Raw genomic sequence first — 20,510 nt, forward strand, 5'->3', positions numbered from 1 at the left:
CCTCCCCCACGCGGATCCTGTATGATCTCATCCCCTTCCCCCACCTCCTCCTTTTCCTTGAAAGGATACGGATCCTGTACACCTCCCGTAAACTTGATCCTCCTCACCCGCTCGTATCCCCGATCCTCTCACACCCCCGCCCGCTGCCACGCCTGTATTCCCACGTCCCGCCCGGTCTCCATCTCTCCACCCTCCTTACCCTCTCCCAAGGTGGCTTCCGCCAGCTCCCTCTCCCTGATGATGTCCTCGTCCCCTCCATCTACCCCTCCTATCAAGTTTGACCCTGCCCCGCCCCCCACTTCTGGTGTCCTTTCCTTTCGGCACCCTCCCTCCCTTCTCTTCCCTTTTCCCCGTCCCCTCCCTCCCCCCTCTTCCCCCGGGCTTCCTCTCCCCCTTCCTCCCTCCCCCCCTATCTCCCCTGCCCGTGGCATCCCTGCTCTCCCCTCTCGCTCTCCCACTCCCCTTCCTCCTCCTCCTCTCTTGGCAGGTCCCCGGACTCGCACACGCATAGTGAAAATTCGCGCGCCGGAGATCATCGCCTTCTGTGTCTCGTGTGTGTGACGTCGTTTAGTGTTTTTGGTGTCCGCCGTCCCACTACTACGTTCACTTGTGCCGTCGGATTCATCAGTGTTCTGTGCACCGTGCCAACGTGTTTTCAGTGTTGTTAACATCACGTGTGAACGACTCCGTGTTTTTTGTGTCTCTGTGACCTCTCTCTTTTGCCCGTCACTTTGTTCATTATCATTCTCCGTTCTTATACTATTGTAAACGCTATGGCTGAAGAGTGGCGTAGTGTGCTGCTGCCAGCCTACCTGATTTGTACAGGTATTAAAATAACAATAAAGTAAAAAAAAAAAAAAAAAAGAGGCTTGATGAAAAAATATTATAAGAAAACGATGGGGGTATGAAAACATCCTTATACTAACGTTTTCGACACAATTCGCAGCTTCTGCATTGGATAAGTGGGACATGCTTTCCACGGAAGAATTCTCATTGACAACATTTCTTCCCGCAATCAGTTGCGTCTGCAATGGGCAAATCGAGCACGGGTTCCATGACAGAACGCTAAAAACAAAAATATGGACCTGTATTACAATATTGCTTAGACCTATGTAGCGTACGAAATAAATTCACAAAAGTAAAAAGCACACACATAGCAAGGAAATTAATTAGCTACCTCAAATGGAGAATCATCGTTGTCACTCAAAATCCTAACAACATGTCGTCGTGGCTGTTTATTTGGTGGTATCAAATGTGTCGGAAAGTCAAAAACTGATGGCACTGCTTCGGGTTTGAGACGTTTCTTCCACGTTCCAGGGCTCACTACGTAATCACCTTGTCGGAAATGGTTTCCGCAAAGTAATTGCAAGACGTAGGATTAAAATCCATCCGCTTCACGGAAGTAATCCACGTCTTTAGTAGCTCTGGGTGCTTTAGAGGAAACCTGGTCAAAAACATCGAATTAGCAAACGCACTAAGTCTGTATTTTTATCGCATTGTATCCGTAGTCCTATTACCTATGAAATGGTAAGTCACTCTCCTTACTCCACCGCTTCGTACAATTGAAAGCGGAACAAGAAATCACCATTTCGATAATCCATAATTCCTTATACACCGTACAGACCGAGAGAAACTTTTTGCCAAATTCGAATATTGCGGGCAATACAGACGACAGTAATCAGCTGGTAGAGCCATCTATCGGTAGGTCCGGTAGTTGAGCATCCCTCATTTCGCTAGCTTTAGACGCCTGTGACGAAAACGGCAGTTAGCTCTATACACCGTCAAATTTTTGGTTAACGTGGTACAGTTTCACAAATTGTTTTTTCGTAACGGATTCTTAAAAGTTAACACACTACACACAATCAATGTGGCTGAAAATGCTATGTGACTGGATTACAGGTAGTCACGAACTGCAGACGGCGACAGGAGACAGGGATAAAATGATCGCCATGTTATCCCCGACAGCGTTTCGAGCTGACATCTGTTGGCAACGTCGAGCAACAGTGCAGGACGTAACGGCTGTGTACTGGATCTCGCAATAAGCTGTGCAGCAGGTAAATGCTGGAAATAAGAACGATGTCCTTACCGATATCAATTACTTGTTTCCAGTTGCTTCAGAAAATTTGAATAAATGTCCATATCTATGGCCATCTTGTAAGAAATGTACTTCACACCCAGCAACATTCTTGCTAATGTGTTTATTATATGTGGCAAATTGAAATTTTGTAACGACGGCGAGATGAAATCCAAATTGGCAATTTTTGTAAGGTTCGGACTATGTTTGACCGAACCTATTGATGCAATGCAACTAGCTTATCCGATGTTCAGGTATGAAGTGCGTCATGTTACCTCCGGTACAGTGAGGAATCTCGTAACCTTACAGGTCAGCAGCCCCAAATCACCCTCAATCTCATGTTTATTTTCTTTTGCAACTCATCATCCTCAGTTAATATAAATAAGACACATTCGTAGCAAGTAATTAACTTCATCAATTAGTTGTTATACGTTACTTTAGTCATGTTCTAACTGAATTTCGGGTATACTTTGGAACTTACTGTCGTACACCCTTAGTGTACTCTAGTTTTTTAAAACTAGACGCCGACAGCATAGTGTTACCTCCGGTACAGTGAGGAATCTCGTAACCTTACAGGTCAGCAGCCCCAAATCACCCTCAATCTCATGTTTATTTTCTTTTGCAACTCATCATCCTCAGTTAATATAAATAAGACACATTCGTAGCAAGTTATTAACTTCATCAATTAGTTGTTATACGTTACTTTAGTCATGTTCTAACTGAATTTCGGGTATACTTTGGAACTTACTGTCGTACACCCTTAGTGTACTCTAGTTTTTTAAAACTAGACGCCGACAGCATAGTGTAGACAACTGTTAGGGGCCTGCGCGTGCTCAATATTTATTGATAATAATATTTTGTCAAACCTGCAATATACTGAAGTGACCTCACATAATCAATAATACCGACAAAAATCCTCAGTTGACAGCCTAGTTTTACAAGCTAAGATGTCGAACATGGGGAAAGGAAGAGTGTGTGTTGCAGTTACATTACCTACAGCTTGCGAGCAATGGATGACAGATTAAGAAGACGAAATGGGTGTGGGAATGGTTGAAAAAAGGACCGACTGTCCCCGTGTTAACTTACAGATAATCAGAACCATGGACCCAGAAGTTTTGTCTCTGGTGAGTCCTGCACCATACCGGTACAAAAAGTTACTAATGTTGAGACGAGATAAATCAGAGAAGCAAGATACGTTAACGAGAGAGTCAGTCTCAGTTGACGAGAAATTACGAGTAACAAAGAGATTTCTGGCGACATGTAGGTCTTTAGAATACTAGTTCTGTAGTACCAGCAAACATAATTACTAAAATTTTAGGGAAGCTTGTGAAGCAATTATATCTGCCCAGCAAGGATACGTCCAGGCAACAGACATAAAACATTTTTTTTACGTTTATTAATAATTTGGCGAAACTGATATTCTTTTCGCGGATTTCTTACGAGTCATTTCAGATATATGACGTATTTTTGTAAGAGAAAGGTCTTTTTCGGACTGCTATGTAATTCATCAACCGATACTATACTAAGGTAAGCATTGACATAGAGAATCAATCATCTGTTGACCATCCTAAAGTGGTATATACAGTGATTACAATCGCATCGGTCTATTAAAAATGTTCTATGTTAATAGATCACTTCAAAAATTGAATGTTATGTGTGATATGAACAAAGGCGAATTGAAAGCAAACAAAGAAAACTAAAGCCGAGTGGCCAATACGTGAAGCTCTGTCAACATCTGAATAGAGAATATTGTCACACCGTCAATACTTAACCTCAGACGTTTAGTATGCATTAATAACACCGAGAATATTTTGAAGGCCATCAATACAGCTCATCAGTGTACGGGCTCTCAGACGGTCAGTATATTGACGGTTTGACAGTATTACTGCACCTGTGAGGACCCCTTAAATTTATGTCAGGTATTTCTTCGTTTCACTCAATGAAATTCGCTGCTCCAATGTGTACTTTACATCATAAAGAGCTAGATAAATTACTGTTTTCGGATCAGCTGGTTCAGGGTCAGCCATATCCCGCTAAAGTATTGTTACGATGATAAAGCCAAGGAAAAGAAAAGAAATCTTCTTTTACTAAATGGCGTCAGTCCGGTCGTCCCATTCAGCTGTGGCGTGTCAGGCGCGCAGACTACAGAGGCAGGAATTCTACACCCGGTTGGCTCCACGTAGTGTCGAGCAGCGTCGCGAGAGGGCAGCAGCTGGTGGTAGTGGCGAGCCACCGCGGCCGAGTAGTACGGATTGCCGCCGAAAGAGGGCAGGCAGGAACTGCAGCGTGGAGTCATTGCGTTCTCACACGAGTTTCTCCTGGGTAGCATTCATTTCTCGCTAGGTGAGGAGAGCCCTACGTCATAGTGACGTATGTTCGCGTCGTCGTGACGTAAATAACCCAAATCGACTACATGAGTACGTATATCGATCTTTGCAGTCGTACCTGTAACATCAACAGTAAATGTAAATACATGTGTGATGTATACAATCGAAGTGACAGTAGTTGTGTGATATGCTTATACTAGTGGACCGATAGTGTGAACGAAGAAACCATAACGAAAGTATAAAAATCATGTGTACAGAAGCGTGTGTTTCATGAACATAACGAATGTCGGAAGGAAGGAATCATAACCATAACGAAAGTTAAGAAAGTGTCTAGTCATTTCTTTAAATCCGATTAATCGTGCGTAAATAATGTGGATAAAAACATGAAATAGGGAGAAATTAAAGTGTTTCGTATTTTTATAAAAGCCGATGAATTATACACAATTTTTATAAAAGCCGATGAATTATACACAATTCATGTGGGCAGACACGTTAAACTGAAAAATTGTGGTGGTTCCGATGTTGGTGGAAATATTATACCATCTAGTTCCATTTAATTTTGCCTTCATGTTGTAAATTAAGTAAGAAAATTTTGCTCTCCAGAAATAAATGTTTGCTGCTGATCATAATGTACTGACATTTTACAACATGCGTCATTATTTCTTTATAAACTGAAACAAACAACGACAAATAAGTCACATTTACCAGCATTTTAAGCATCTGAAAGCAGTGAATACTGTGCCATTTTTAGCTACTTTTTGTATGACTTGTACTCAGTATGGAAATAGCTACAGTAATCATGCCATACACCCACAAAACGTATGCCATGTCTATTGAGAGAATAAGCACAGTATGCCACCATCACATATGAAACATCACATAGTTCAAGAATCATTCATGAGTACTCTTTAGTCACAAACTTTCTTTAAAAGGAACTTCATCCTTTGTGTATTGATAAACAAATTGTGCAGTTACTCATAAATTTTCCTATAAGTGTATGGCCGAAAATTCTTAATGCCTCGGAACACTTATCACATTCGTCCATATTACAAACAATCGTAAGTGTTTTAACGGAAAAAGTGTGACTGAAGCTGAGAAGGTTCAAGGAAACTTTTGGCGCTATGCCAGTTATTTGGTTAAAGATGCAGTGGGTAACTGGTGCTTAAAGGTGACAGACATCTCGGTATTTGGATCTAGCAAGTGGATCTATACTCTAGGTGATCAGTTAATGTACTAGTAATTTGAAATGTAAAGCGCAAAACTGTTTGAAGTTTTGCCTTAGATGCTGCCACCAAATGAGGTAATAGTTACTAGCATTTACCTCTCTGTATAAGATTCAAAGAAGTAAGGAACCCCCCACCCCACCCTCTCTCAAACTGTACTGATTCAGATATTGCACTTCTATACAGCTGCCAATATGCCTACTAGAGTTTTAACAGGTTGGATAAAAATACTAAATCCCAAGGTAACAACTTATAGAGAAGTATTTCTCTCCAACTGAAATATTACAGTATATGCAAGAGAAACAGAATAAATATATTTTCTGTCTTATATGAGATGAGAATTTCATTTGACTGGTTCCTACTGAAAGGACAATTGGTGTTTTATATCTTTTCTGCTGGTGCACTCATTAGAAACAGAGCTTCCACTTGTTTAGAAAACTGACTTCCTGATTTGCCTGGGGAAACTACGGCAAACCTAAATCTGCACGGCCAACCTGGAGTTTGAAGCTGGGTCTCCTGAATCTGAAGCTAGCACAATAGCTACTGCACTAACCATGCTCAGGGGTTCCTAACTGGATACAATGAAATGAAAGCTAAATTATAATGCTATCTGTTTGTGCGTGCTTCCAATGCCTTAACTTTTCGTCACAAATAAGCAGTTACTATCCATCATCTTTTATCAAAATTGTAGGCTTGTATTGGTGGAATTGTTGACTACCAAGCATTCCCATACAGTAGCTCAGCCTGACAAAAGCACTTGATGTCACCAGATTACAAGAGCTGCAGTTAATCACAAACTTATAAAAGGTTTAGGTGCCAGCTGATCATTAGATTTGTAGTTTGTTACAGTGGTGAAAAGACATCACCTCTCATTCTAACGGCATGTTCTGAGTGTGTGTGTGTGAGAGAGAGTGCTTTTCTGAAACACTTCTCGAAGGATCGTCATTTCTCTTATGTTACAATTTTAAATTTTTGACTGCTTACTTCACCTATAGAATTCCATTCTAAAGAAAAATATTTTAAATTGACTAGTGACCTCACTGGAGTACAATCCCTTAGATAGTAAGCTTTCTGATAAAGTAAAAATTTTAATGGGTCTTCTGCTAATTGGCACACACATGGAAATCAAAATACTTTCTGCCGCGTTGGAAAAGGGAAGAACATCCACTCATTGTCCCACTGCCTCAGATGAAAGGGTATCAAATTAGCATACTTAAGTATAACTCATTCAAGGCAGGCAAGTTAACTTTAAGTGTAAAAATTTATTTCCTTTCATTTGACTAATTCAGTAATTATTTAAAGACTATAATATATATGATTCAGCCAATCACCTCCTCACAGTAATAAAGTGTACTTAGACAGCAGCAGCTTGTTTGAAACCTTTATAGGCATGAAATCCATGGAGCAATCACTGAAATTCATTACTCTATTTGGCCTTGGCTGGTCTTTGTCTTTCTGCGAGACAGGTTATTCTGTTACCGGAGTGGCCCTATCATCCTATTTTTATACAGTATGTTTTAAGTGAATTAGTGCTCAGTCAGTTGTGATAGAAAAAAGGCGAATTCTCACTTGGAACATTAATAAAAACACCATGTCATTTGACCACCTATACCTTAGGTAAAACTCTACAAGAAACAGAAGAGCTGAGTGAAGAATGAGATTTGATATTTCTGCAACCCAATATAAGCTTTTCAAAAGATCAAGAAAGTCCTACTATACGTGGTCATCACAGATACTATTACTTAAAAGTTTCTGAAAGTCATCAAAAAACTTGTGATCCTTTCAAAAAACACAAACAGTTAAATATTGGAGGTCAGTTTGCTTGTCTAAAACATTAAATGCTAAATTAATCTATATGAATCCAAACCAAAAATTGTGCATAACATGTTGTAAGATTTGTGAACAGAAAACTGACATCAGTAATAGAAATTAAAGTGATGCAGATGGCCCAGAGGTGATATTTCATGAATCTGTACTAAAAAGTCTTCTAATCTAAAACATTAGAAGAGTAACTTCTTCTGAAAAGCCTTCATTCAATGAAAATGCCTCACAATTAACATGCACTCATCCTCAACAAAATTCTTTTGTAGAAGCAGTGTATGACAGGTGGTACTTTGCCTTTGTCAGAAATGTATGTGATGAAGAAGGAAATGTTGAACTACTTTTTCTCCACCCACCTGGTCCAGCAGTGTCATTTTTTTGGCCTGTGAAGGAAGACTTGTTTTGTTCCTTTGAAACACACTTTATGTGCTGTTGGTGTACCTAAATCAACATTATGCAAAAACGTGTTACTTTCATGAAAAGATATGAAGTTAATAAAAATAATTTCACAGTGGAAAAAAATCAGAGATGCTATTAAGAAGTTTCATAGTTTCAGGGATCTCCACTGCTGAACATTTACATTTTAAATTAACATTAGTGTAGCTACCATAATTGTTGTTTAAATATGCTAATTTGACACCCTAAATAAAGTTTACCTGTGTAATGAAAATGTTTCAGTTAAATTTATAACTTTTGGCTCTATTTTCATGAGCCACCCTTGCTATAGGTTGTCATTTTACACAATCTGATTTGAATGATCTTCTGAACAATGATGTGACATGTGTTTAATGGACATCCAATTTCTATGGAAACTCGGGGTGCCACATTTTTTTCTTTTTTTTTTTAAAAACAAAAGAAAAAAAGAAGTTTCAACAAAAATAAATCTTGTATCAACTGTCAGAAAGTGTTTTACATATTTAAAATTCATTGTCTTGAGAACAGCCTAAGTTGATTTTCTATATTCCCATTAGTCAAGAATAGGTATTAATTTTTTCCCAATAAAGATACATCCCTCTGTCACATCTCGGAAAATATGGCAGTGTGTGATGAAAATAAGATGTTATTTTTGTATGAAGTAATGCAACCCAAATGACTAACTTTAGTTGCAGCATTTAAATTTGTAAAAAAATTCCAATTTTTCCCCTCAAATTCATAACATGTGGAGAAATTTTGCACTATTGCCATGCAGAGTAACACGTAGAAAAAGTGCATGTCATCTTATATAGAATTTTTTTTTTTTCCTAAGCAATACAAAGTGTTGTGATTTTGCATTTGTGTGTCCATTTGAAAAACCCAGTAGTAATTTTATTTTATTACAATGTTTACTGTCCTGTTATTGTTATATAAGATCAATTTTAAGTTCCCACCAGGGTGGAGAAATGTGACAAGCATTTTTCATGGTGTCTGTAGTTTTTCCAGAACTTGGAAAGTGACATTAAAACTTTCTGTATTTTTTTTTTTTTTTTTTTTTGTAACTTTAGTGCTTAAATAATTACATGCCAGTTAAGTATGTGCATCTCTTAACTTATGAAAAAGAATCCAAAGTGAAAGCTTCATAAACACCTGAGTTTTGGGCATTTATTTAGATATGTACTACTATGCATTAACGTTCTTGCAGAACCCAGTTATTAAAATATTACTACATTTAAAATCCAAAATAAAGAAATTTTTAGTCTGAGGACAAAAAGATTTTGCAGAAGGTGTTATAAATACGACCAAACATGCAAAGTGTCATGAAAATCAGAGATGAGTGACATGACCTGCGTGATTTGACATGTAATGGCCCTGAATTTGTATTTTGTACACAGCTTTAGGCTCAGAATGTTGGTTTTCAACAAAATAACACTTTTCCTAATTCATCTCATGCTTCACATTTTTCCACAATTTGCACATCTGCAAAATATTACCTTATATAAGAATGTAATAATTTATGCCATCAATATCGCAAAATATTTAGAAATGAAACAAAAAAAAGAATAAAAATTTGGTTTTATTGGACAAACAATATGATTACAGTTTTCATTAAAAACATGGTATACATCCATAACACATATTTCAGATGTTACACTGCTCATCTGTACAATTTATTATGGTGTGAGACATGCCACTTTATTTACAAAAACAAATACATTTGTAGTTTTTTAAGAGCTCATTTACACAAAAATCCTATGTCTATAGTAATAAGCACAAAAAAATTCTTATGTATTTAACAGTGACAAGGTTATCCAATTTTAAATATTAAGTACCACTTAGCTACATAAACCAAATCCACGTAAGCTTACAGAATCTACTTATTCCCGTTGACTTCACTAGAGAAATCAAGTGACACCACGACTACACGAAGTTTTACTTCACAGACAAGACAATTTGCAATGTGAAGAAAATTTAATACAGATTCAGATTAATGAGCACAAACAGAACCTATGGATGTGAACCTTTTCCCTGCTGAGTCTGAATCCCAATACCAATGCAGTACAGAACAGTGACACAAAGCAATGCAAGTTAATTTGCTAGATGATATATACAAAATGTGACTTTCCTATGTTTTGCCCGACACTCAATGCAAAGATGTGGTGTTTAGTGGTTGGATTTTTCTTTTCCTCGACCCTCCTTTGAAGTTGATTGTATGAGTGCCAATTTACGAAGTTCTACAAATTCCCAAGAGATGGAACAATCATCATCCACAGTTAATGGGTTGGGTGGCAGTTTCTTAGAGTTCAAGGTAAAAACTATTAAGGATGCATTTCCCTTTTGGAAAAAGCTATTTACATTATTTCACTTGAACGCACTTGACACTTCTGTCTTAGGAACCAGGTTATCTAACTGTAGAAAATGGGAGTGCATTACTTCTTGTGGTGACATGTTACATCATCTGTTGTTACAGAATCATTAAAACTTAACGGGGCACAAATTTTGGCAATATCCTTGCATGAAATTTTGTTGGTTCATATCTAATTCTTGTCTGTGGGGAATTTATTATTTTTTATGTTGCGATGCGTACTACTAGCCAGCTGCATCTTGAAGGATAATTAAAGAATATCAATGTGTGTGTGTGTGTGTGTGTGTGTGTGTGTGTGTGTGAGATCCACAAGACTAAATGGTTGAGGAACTGCTTTTGGAAGTAGTCTCACACACACACACCAGAAAAATCCTACCATTGAAACATATATCCCTGAGCCTGCACAGAAAGATACAACAATGCAATGGTGTCATATGCTTTAGTAATTGACTTTTGTACTGAATCAGTGCAAGTAGTAAGTTTGAGTATTTTGTGCGGAAACTGTGGTGGAACATAAATGGCCGCCAATCCCTCACTTGTTGCAAAAGAGACAAGAAAGCCCTGTAAACATTACTAATTTTTTCATAAACCCTACATAAAATGTAGTTAGAATGGTCAGTCATTTTTCAGAAATGGGAAATGAACATGGCACATGTGCATATGTTTCTTGTTACAATTACATACACACATGTGCATCTGTTTTACATGAAAAGTGTTGTTGTTTAACTTCCGATCAAACATATATGAAAACAACACTTTTCAACATTAAACAGATGCACACATGGGTCGCTAACTCTAATATGAAATAGGCACTTCTGCACAGGCGCCATGACATTTTCATTACCCATTACTGGAAAAGTACCATACTGAATCGTCAAACACTACATACAAAGTCTTAGCTATAGCATTATGGAAACTCTCATGCCAACAGTGGTGACAGTTTTTACTCCTGTATATTTACATGTAGCTTTCTGTAAAATTTGATCAGATCTGCTTTTTAGGGACCATTCAGAGTTTTAATTCTCTTGTATCAACCTTCAGTAATGACCATTGGTACCACCTATTATGTATTTCTCCAATAACTCTGACAATATTTGTAATAAAGTGTAATAATAATAATTATTATTGTTATAAGAAATAAAGAAGAGCTTTTTGGTACTTCCAGTCTTGTTTCATGCTACCAATACCATTTAACAAAAAAGTATCAGTAGCAGCACAATCAGCACACAGTTGGGTATCTACTTTAACCATTGATGGTAAAATGTATTTATGAGGGTATGGCAAGTTGTGTAACCATGACTTTCATTTTGGTTGGGAAGTTCTTCCAGTTTTAAATTTGCTGTACTACCACATATTTTAATGTAAAACTGAAAAATCTCCCAATGTAAGTGATTGCTGTAGACACTTAACTCACCATACTCTGATCAATCCATTTCATTTTTAAATCTGTATGAACATCCAGAAAAGCAAAAGGGCAAATACATGTTTCACAAATGCTACCTCCATTTAAATGAGTGTTCCTACATTTTTGTAGATGATGTCGCTGCTAAAGGAAGACCATTTTCTGTAGGGTTCGACAACCAATATGTTCCACATTTTTAAGTGCCTCTAACACTTTATCGTGTCATTGTCACAACTGTATGTGAGATTTATAATACTCCGACATCTCTCTCTTGCCTCTCGAAACAGAGATGAAGGAGAAGCTGATGGTTCAGGAATGTTATGCTCTTCATTCATAGCATCATCACTGCTGGACTCCTCTAATTAACGCAGTGCAGAATCAGTCTGTGAAAGACAGCTGCCACTTGCACCATACCCACATGTCCTATCCAAACAAATTAACGGGCTATTTCTGTACTTTTCATTTACTTTGTCAAAACCCCATTGACGATAGAAAATAAAGATGGCACAAATGTTTACACATATATTTGTGCTTTTGGTAATCTTCACATGTACAACTTGGTTCCACAAAGTTTACAGTATACCTAAGATCTTTTGAAGTGTCGCTTTTCACGGAAAAAACACCCTCACTTATTACTGACACTGACTCTTTACTGAAGCTTTCTTCCGCAGAAGAATATCGTTTCCACACGTGTGTTATATTTTCCTGTGTCTTTCCATGCAAAAATGCAGGTACAACTTCATTGTTCTTTCTAATAACAGAATTCATTTGGCAATACTTTTTCATGAGGCCAGGAATGAAACTATTTACTAATACCTTAACAACTCCTGTTAATGTTTTGTCTGTGTCATAGTTCAGAAAAGACTTTTTGACCTTCTTGTTTATTGTTTCAGCACCGTTTGTGGTTCTAATATTGGCAAATGTGCCAATATTCTCGAAAGCTCTCACCCAATTTTCAGCAACTGAGAGCCATTGATTTTTAAAATAAATAAGTGACTTGGGGTTCCGACGAAAAACCTCATGAGTCTCTAACATTTCAACATTGAGTTTGAACTGTTCCTCAGATGGAGACGCTGCAACATAGCGCCACAAGCTCCAGAACAGACTCCTTATCAGTTCCTACAGTTAGATTCCCTCCCTTTTTAACCCATCGCCCCCAAGCCTGTTCCCTGTGAAATGAACACAAGTACACTTTTGAAAATGGAAATATTTCTTTAATTGCTGCTATCTCGGACTCTGAGAAATCAGTAACCCTGTAGGTTGGGTTGAAGTCTGTATTCCACCTCTTGAAAACAAGTAGTGCTTCAGCAATTGACCTTGTATCTTCTACCTGAATAAAGAAAAAACCTACCACTAAACAGCATCCGTTTGCCTTTACTGTAACAAAAAATAAAGGAATGTCATATTTTGTTGTTTTGTAGGTGGCATCAAGCAAACATACATCTCCATATTTTTTTAACATATCCTTCTGCCATGCACCCTCGTAACAAAACAGCAATGGCTGTATTTCTCCATCAACATCTGAAAAAGGCCTGAAAAAAAATATTGTCACCTCTATATTCTTTCTGCCACTCATTAATCTGCATTTGCAAAGCCTCTTGGTCAAACACACTTTTCTTCAATTTCTTAAGGGCCCTGTATACATGACTATATATTGTGAGATGTTTGGGGTAAAATGTAGTGTTCATATTATCTGGCTTGTGTGGTCCAGTGAAGGTTATGTTCACAAATCTTTCAAGATGCAACTTTATTATTCTCACAGATGTAGTTCCATCTTCAACAACCTTTGCTATTTCCACAGCTAGCAAGGGATGTATGTCTCCACTTGCTTTTATGCTTTCTGTGCTGTGGGTATGGTGGTCTGGTGGTGACGCCCTCACATAAAAGCGAAGAACACTTTCAGGTTTATTGGCTGCCTCCAAAGCCTGTTTTAAACTGTGGACAACCTTTAACACAAAAATTATTATAATTAACAAGAGACAACGCATTAAGTACAAATAGTTTGTGGAGCAATAGACTATTTCTAGAACAAATGACATAAAAACATCAAATTACAGAATAGAAACCCCATACTTACTTTCTTTTTAATTTCACGATCATCTACTGATTGAACAGAATAGCCTGGATACACTTCAACACATTTAATTGAAAAAGTGGCAGGGCAATCGCTCTTTTTCGTATCCATAATCAACAATCTCTTTTTTGCTGGGTTAACATGGTCAGCCTGAAAGTATAAAGAATATTAAATATAACTTCAAATGCTACATCCAGAAGAGTCACATACAGGGTTTTCTCTAGCCCAAAATAATTTGAATTTTACAAGAAACCTAACAGTGAACCCTGGATTAAAAGGTACATAAAACTATATCAACAAAGTACTCTAAATCACAATTAATATTTAAATCTCAGACTTAAGTATTGTTGCCTAACACTTTTAAACTCACTGTACCAATGTACACACCAAATATAATCTCTCCCCCCCCCCTCCCAAATGCAGTAAAGTGCTAATATTAAAATTACAAAATTGTAGAAAATATGAAACACACAAACTGTAACAAGAAAAGAACACCGAAATATTCAAACACATCACACCCAATAGTAATACAGGATGGCAGATAAAAATAATAACATGACAAGACAGGAATATGAATCATTAGTGTAGAGGCTATGCTTTAAATGTTATGGCATGTACATAACCACTTCATAATTACTCATGGCATCGTTTTCTGGAGTACTGTACAGATGGTACAACCAATATTTAAGTTAGGAAGTAGGGATACAAAAAAGAGTAGTGCTCTGTTCAAAACTGCTGAGAGTTCCATGCAAGTATATATTTCGTACAGTGATCAAGGTTTAAAATGACAATACCTCAATCAGTTCTGCAGTTTACTTTCAAAGTGCAATAACCTGTAAGCCTTAAGGGCTCACTTTCACGATCTATGCTTCATAACACTTCATTTCATATAATCACCGTCATAATCACTGTATCACGTGTCTTGCATTGTACTTTACAAAACTTTTCGACAATTTAAGCAAAAAAATTAGTAGGGTTTTTGCTACACCTATCAAGTTTTGGGAAGTGCAGTGCCTTTTGCTTAAAAGTTAGTGAAAATTTACCATAAAAACATTTGGCACCTCATATGGACTACACTGATGAAGGTATAACATGACTTGTTAATATGTGTAATGCCTGTGATCCACTGTAGTTTCAAAATGTAATGTGAAATCTTTGTAATTACTGCAGAATCAAATAATTCCTACAGAACATCTTTCATACACAAAGATGAAATTAAATCCGACCAACACCAAAATCTTAAAAACCTAAGGTAAATGCCAAATTTGTGTCCTGCACACAGGAAAAGGCTGTAATAAGCTTCCACAAGTAGATCAAAAATATTATTGTCATCAGGAGAGTTCTAAACTCTGTTAAAGAGCTACTAAATATTATTGATCTAACTTGTGGTTAAGGATAACATTTAGTTCTGTTCAATAGAACAGTGTCAAACTATCCTAACAAACAACTGTTTTAAGCCAGCATATGCTGAAAATGTTTTCTGTAAGTGACTGTGCTTTTCATGTACCAGAAAGTAGACATTGGAGGAATCTTTTATTGAAAACACAGTAAAGAAATATGTTACAGCCTATTATCAGCCATTATTAGGCACATGAGCAACAGATGTGTAGCCATATATATTTATGCAACCATAAGCATCATATCTGTTTTAGTGACTCTCTCTCTCTCTCTCTCTCTCTCTCTCTCTCTCTCTCACACACACACACACACACACACACACACACACACACACACACACGATTGCAAGAGTTCCATCCTACATGGATGGCCAACAAAATGAATTAGTATGGTGTAATGTAACAAAAAATCAGAAAGTTTGCATTATACAGGGATGTGGAATAGGAACCGGGATATTTCAGCAAGTATCTGCCTGCACAATGTGGGGTGAAGTGAAAGGAGTCTGAACTGAAGAAGTAAATGAGACAGAATCGAAACTACAAGAACCCCTTCCCACTCATCACCCGGGTGGGACCCTATTTACGGAAGGAACTGATAAGCTCTCTGGTGGCTAAATGGCCAGACTGCAGGGAACAGACACTTTAGGCTGCTTCTTTCACCCCCTGAAAAATAATATCCATATTTTAAAATATGGGACCTGATAAAACTTCTGACATCACTCTCTCTGCACACTACCACTGTCTACTACTAAGCAAGTTAGTATGACACCTCTGAACACCAATAGTCTTGATGATATAAGACACTGCCTCTGTTCATTATGGGCTTCCTTCTTAAATGCCAACAAAGATAATCGCATGTAATTATTGTGAATCAACCCAGTTCACTAAGAGCAACTTTAAGTACATCAGAAATTGAAGCCTTCCAGTAATACTCTGCAAGGAACCTTAGCACAACTGTGAATTTTGAAGAAGCATTTCTCATAAACTATTGGAATTTTGAGTTCTTTTCCTGTGCCTGCAGAAAAATAATTATGAATTAAACATGGGCCCACCTTTTAGCATACACAATTATTGTTTTAATATCCAAACATTTATCACAACAGTTGTGGCACCTTCAATGGTTTATTTCTTTTTATCTACTTTCTGTGTGTCCTGCATCCCCCAACCAAAATGCTGGTGGTGGTGATGATTGGTTTGTGGGGCACTCAAATGCGTGGTTATCAGTGTCCACACAAATTCCGAACATTTGGCTCAGCCCAATCACACCACTTTCAAGATGAAATGATGAGGACAACACAAACACCCAGTTTTCTCGAGGCAGGTGAACCAAAATGATACACATGTCTAAATTAATACACTTGTCTTTCGACCCATGGCTGATTTTGGTTTGTCAGTGACAGGAGATACACACAAAATAAATAAAAGAAACTGCAGAGGACACCACAACTATGGTGATACATATTTGGATATTAAAGCAATACAATAATTGTACACTTTCAAAAAAGATGGACCTATCTTATGTGTAGTACCTCTTCTTTTTCATGTTCAAATGCCTTTCTAATCCAGAAGCTGTTTGTATTAGATCAGTTGCTAGGGAAGATGTGCAATACACTCACTACCTTTGTGATGGTGACTCTGAAGGTTTTAAGTGTTGAGGTTGCTAAACCATATGGTGAAACCAAAAAACTTGAATTTATAGGACATATGCTTTAGAGAATGGGAGCAAGACTTCAGAAACTCTGCAAGGACTTGACAGGAAAAGAACACTCTGATAGTGGAGGGATTGGTAGACAAGGCAGACTCATGAAATCAGAAATACGGAATGAGGATGTTCATGAGAAACAGCAAAAATGTCGGTGAGGTGAGAAAAGAAATTTGAGCAACTCTTTTTCACTGAAGATCCACAGCAATAACTCTGCCAAAACGGAAACACTTCATGGTGTTAGTATACTAACTGTGAAGCACATGCACAAAAACTTGAGACACTAATATACTTACTGGTGGCGGTTTCATGCAATTTTTGGCGATGGTGGCTGCTCCTTACCGAGTATGAATACCCTATGCACTTAAGACTATTCATAGTCTTTTGATCTCTTCCTCCGAATCACAGAGCCACAGTATTTGCCGTCGTTACCGACAGCGAAATCTTTCAGATTATCTTGAAGGATCTGTTCGAAAGCTATCTCATCTCCGTTAGAGCCCATGTTCAGAACGCCGTTCACGCGAGCAACACCGGACACGCGGACAATGAAACTACACAAACAAATAGCAATGCAGATCGAAGATGCACACAACAGTCGATGTATACAGCATTCACACAACAGTCGATCGGACAACTCGTGGAACACGCGATGACGCGTGCCTACGTCATGAAATTTATTGTCCTTCATTCCGGTGTAAGCTACACGAGAAACTCTCTCTTTTTTGTTGCAAGTAATTTGTATTCCATCCTAGTAGCTTTTTGCAGTGGTGTGTAGATGTAAACGTGTTGGAAATGCTACATAACAACATTGCAGAGCACGAATTTAAAAAAAAAAAAAAAAATCTGTCAAAAATTTTATGGTACTTCGAGCTGTGGAGTCTAATTTTGAAATGACTCAAAAGCCAAGAACTGCTTCCTTATTTGCGTCCTTTATCTGTGTGGGATATGATAAAACAATTGCTGTAAGTACAATTTAGTATGTCCTCTCAAAAATATGCCGCACGGGCGGCACGGCTACACATGGTCACGTGATGCCCCACCAGAAATACGACGAAAATCGTATGAGCAGAGCAAGCACCAAGCACGGGCTGCTACGTCATCGTAGCTGCGCATGCGCAGTACAGCACCACCACCTAGAGACAAGGCCGCGGCGCGAAATTCATAGCAGGTCGTGACGTCACTCCAAGCGGGCCAACATGTTGTGTTTCGAAGCGTTTGTTTATCTACACGTTTGTTGGATCGAGTGCTATGTTCGTGCTTTAAACTAGCGATTACAGAGTTTACGTGTAGTGAAGCTACTGTGAACATGGTTTATAAATGTTGTGTGCCAAGGTGTCGTGGGAATTACGGAACTGGTCCGAAAGTAATGTTGTTTTCCTTTCCGAAAGATGCGAATCTGCGTTGGAAATGGCTTTCAGCAATTCATCGGGACAATTTCCAACCCACTGAGCACACGAAGGTATGTAAAAACTATATACCTAGTACAATTATTATTATTTTTCTGGTGGAATATCTTGCATTTTGGATACATTTGACTAAAATTGTGAGCAAAAGTTCGCGGTAAATAGGCCTAGTATTCGTGTTCAAGTGGCTTTATTTTGATTTTGAAAACGAAATATAAATTTGTGGCTCATGTTACTTTTTATTCGTGTTTAAATTTCTCTGCAGTTCGTATTTTGTTACGCATTACCGATACGTTTTATTCTCTATTTGTGAGTGGGTGTTGTTTTTCAGTCTCGCATTAGTTAGCATGAGTGCTAACGAATGTTGAAATTGCTGTTTTGATGTTTAAAAAGCGATCTCTCCGTATGAAGCATATCTGTGTTGTTTTTCTATGTGTTAGTTTTTCCTGTTAGACATTCGCCAACCCACGATCAAATTATTATCTTTCAACCTAACCTAACTTCAGGTGACGATGCAGAATAGTTGTCTTCACAAACAGATTTCAGTGGCGTTCTGTATCACTTGAGCCGCCTCGTATAACGACATTCTTGTTAATAACGCATCCAGTTACTTAATTTGTCCGGTATTTTAAATGTTCCAGATGGTTAATTGAAATGACAAGTGTCATTTAGTTCATACGGCACAGCTTGGCACGGAATGTTTAGTGGATATTTTCTTAACATACTCCCAGTTGGATGGTCATGACTGTCTTACTGAGGTGTGTCATTTATGTTGGCATCTGTTCAACTTTATTTTGTGTTTGGCATGCGTTTGCTTTGGAGTTGTTGTTCTATCCAAACATGAAATTTGTGCTAGGCATATTTCAAGACCCTCATTCAGTGTTACCTGCAATGACACAGTTTTAATATGCACTGGTATAAAAACACACACAGTGAAATAGTATTCTGCAGCTGTTGATATCTCTTATACCATGTCAATGAAGAAACTGTAAAGTCAAAATTATAAAATAATTGCTATGTTAACATGCAGAATCCAACAGATTACTGAAATTTGGTGCCACTTAATCCATAATAGGAACTTCACTCTTACAGTTCCATAAATATCACAGTACTGCTGTAACACAAGCAGTTCACAGGTATATTCATCATATACTGATGCCTGGTGAGGTATGCTCATAGTGCTTATAGTACTAATTAATAAAAGAATATTAAAATGGAATATGCATGTTGTTGTAGAACATGGAATATTGCTGTTAGGCCTAAATAATTTGTGTACTTCCACTAAGGTGTGACCTGTCAAGCTGATATTGGTGGAAAATGAATGAGTATCCAGTGTTTTTTACTTTCACATACAGACACCCATCTCTAGATCATGCTGTATATTGTACTGACTCACACTACTTTGTTTTAGGTTTGTTAACTTCACTTCACCGAATCTGACATCTGCCGCCATACAGAATGTTATGATGAAGTGAAAGGCACAAAGCTTTCTGTCAAGCTTTCAAGACCGAGGCTTAGAGAGGGTGCTGTCCCATCAGTGTTACCAGGCTGCCCAAGCTATTTGTCTACTCCATCCACCAGCTCTCGAGAAAGTGCAGAGGAAAGGAGAGCTAGATTGGACAATGAACATCTTCTACAAGCAATTAAAGACAGTATAGTAACCAAAACAGAGTATGATTCGAGGAAGTTATTTTCTACTTTTGAAGCATTTCTGCAGTGCCTAGAAAGAGAAACCATTTCCAGTGAATGGACCATTGTTAGGAGAAGTGACTGTGTCCTATTTCTATTGCTTACTGTATTGCCTGCTCCATCTGTGTCTGTATCTGTAGTAGTGACAAATGATTTGCAGTTGTCTGCCTATCGAAGTAACACTGAGATAAGAAAGATAGGCAGTAGAAAAATATCACACAAACTTTCAAATATGAATGATTTGTTTGCAGTATTAGACAAAGTGAAAGAATTAGTCAGTGCAAAAGAAAATTCATTAAAAATCCAGTGCCTTCTTATACAGGACATTTTAAATGACATGTGCAGTTCTGTAGATGAAGAAAAACAGAAACAAATTCAATTCTTAAGTGAGCAAGTTAAGTTGCTATGTAGCTGTGAGGAAAACTATAGGTTTAATCCTCACTTTTCTATATTCTGTTGTATCCTGCATTCTATCTCCCCTCATGCCTATAAATTTTTGAGGTCATCTGGCAATCTTATTCTTCCTCATCCAAGAACTTTACAGAAAATATGTTCCTCATATACTAATGGTCCTCATAATGAACAAAATGAAGGTGCTATGCTCCTGTATATTAAGGAA

At 37.8% G+C, this 20,510-nt stretch overlaps 1 protein-coding gene across 1 annotated transcript; it reads right to left on the reverse strand.

The window, feature by feature from the left end:
- Positions 1–9,417: 9,417 nt before the first annotated feature.
- Positions 9,418–17,485, reverse strand: LOC124720526. The gene is made up of 3 exons (XM_047245886.1): positions 17,096–17,485; positions 13,704–13,850; positions 9,418–13,572 (listed from the first exon to the last, which is right to left on the reverse strand). Exons 1-3 carry the CDS (start codon positions 17,108–17,110, stop codon positions 13,141–13,143), a joined length of 594 nt encoding a protein of 197 aa, XP_047101842.1. The 5' UTR covers positions 17,111–17,485; the 3' UTR covers positions 9,418–13,140.
- Positions 17,486–20,510: the final 3,025 nt, after the last annotated feature.

This window comes from Schistocerca piceifrons, chromosome 11 (genome assembly GCF_021461385.2).
Source record: "Schistocerca piceifrons isolate TAMUIC-IGC-003096 chromosome 11, iqSchPice1.1, whole genome shotgun sequence".
NCBI lineage: Eukaryota > Metazoa > Arthropoda > Insecta > Orthoptera > Acrididae > Schistocerca > Schistocerca piceifrons.

Excerpts from the sequence above, each read along its gene's own strand:
- LOC124720526 (XM_047245886.1), bottom strand. Across the intron at positions 13,573-13,703 it reads ATCGTGAAATTAAAAAGAAA|GTTGTCCACAGTTTAAAACA; the intron begins GTAAGTATGGGG and ends TTTGTGTTAAAG.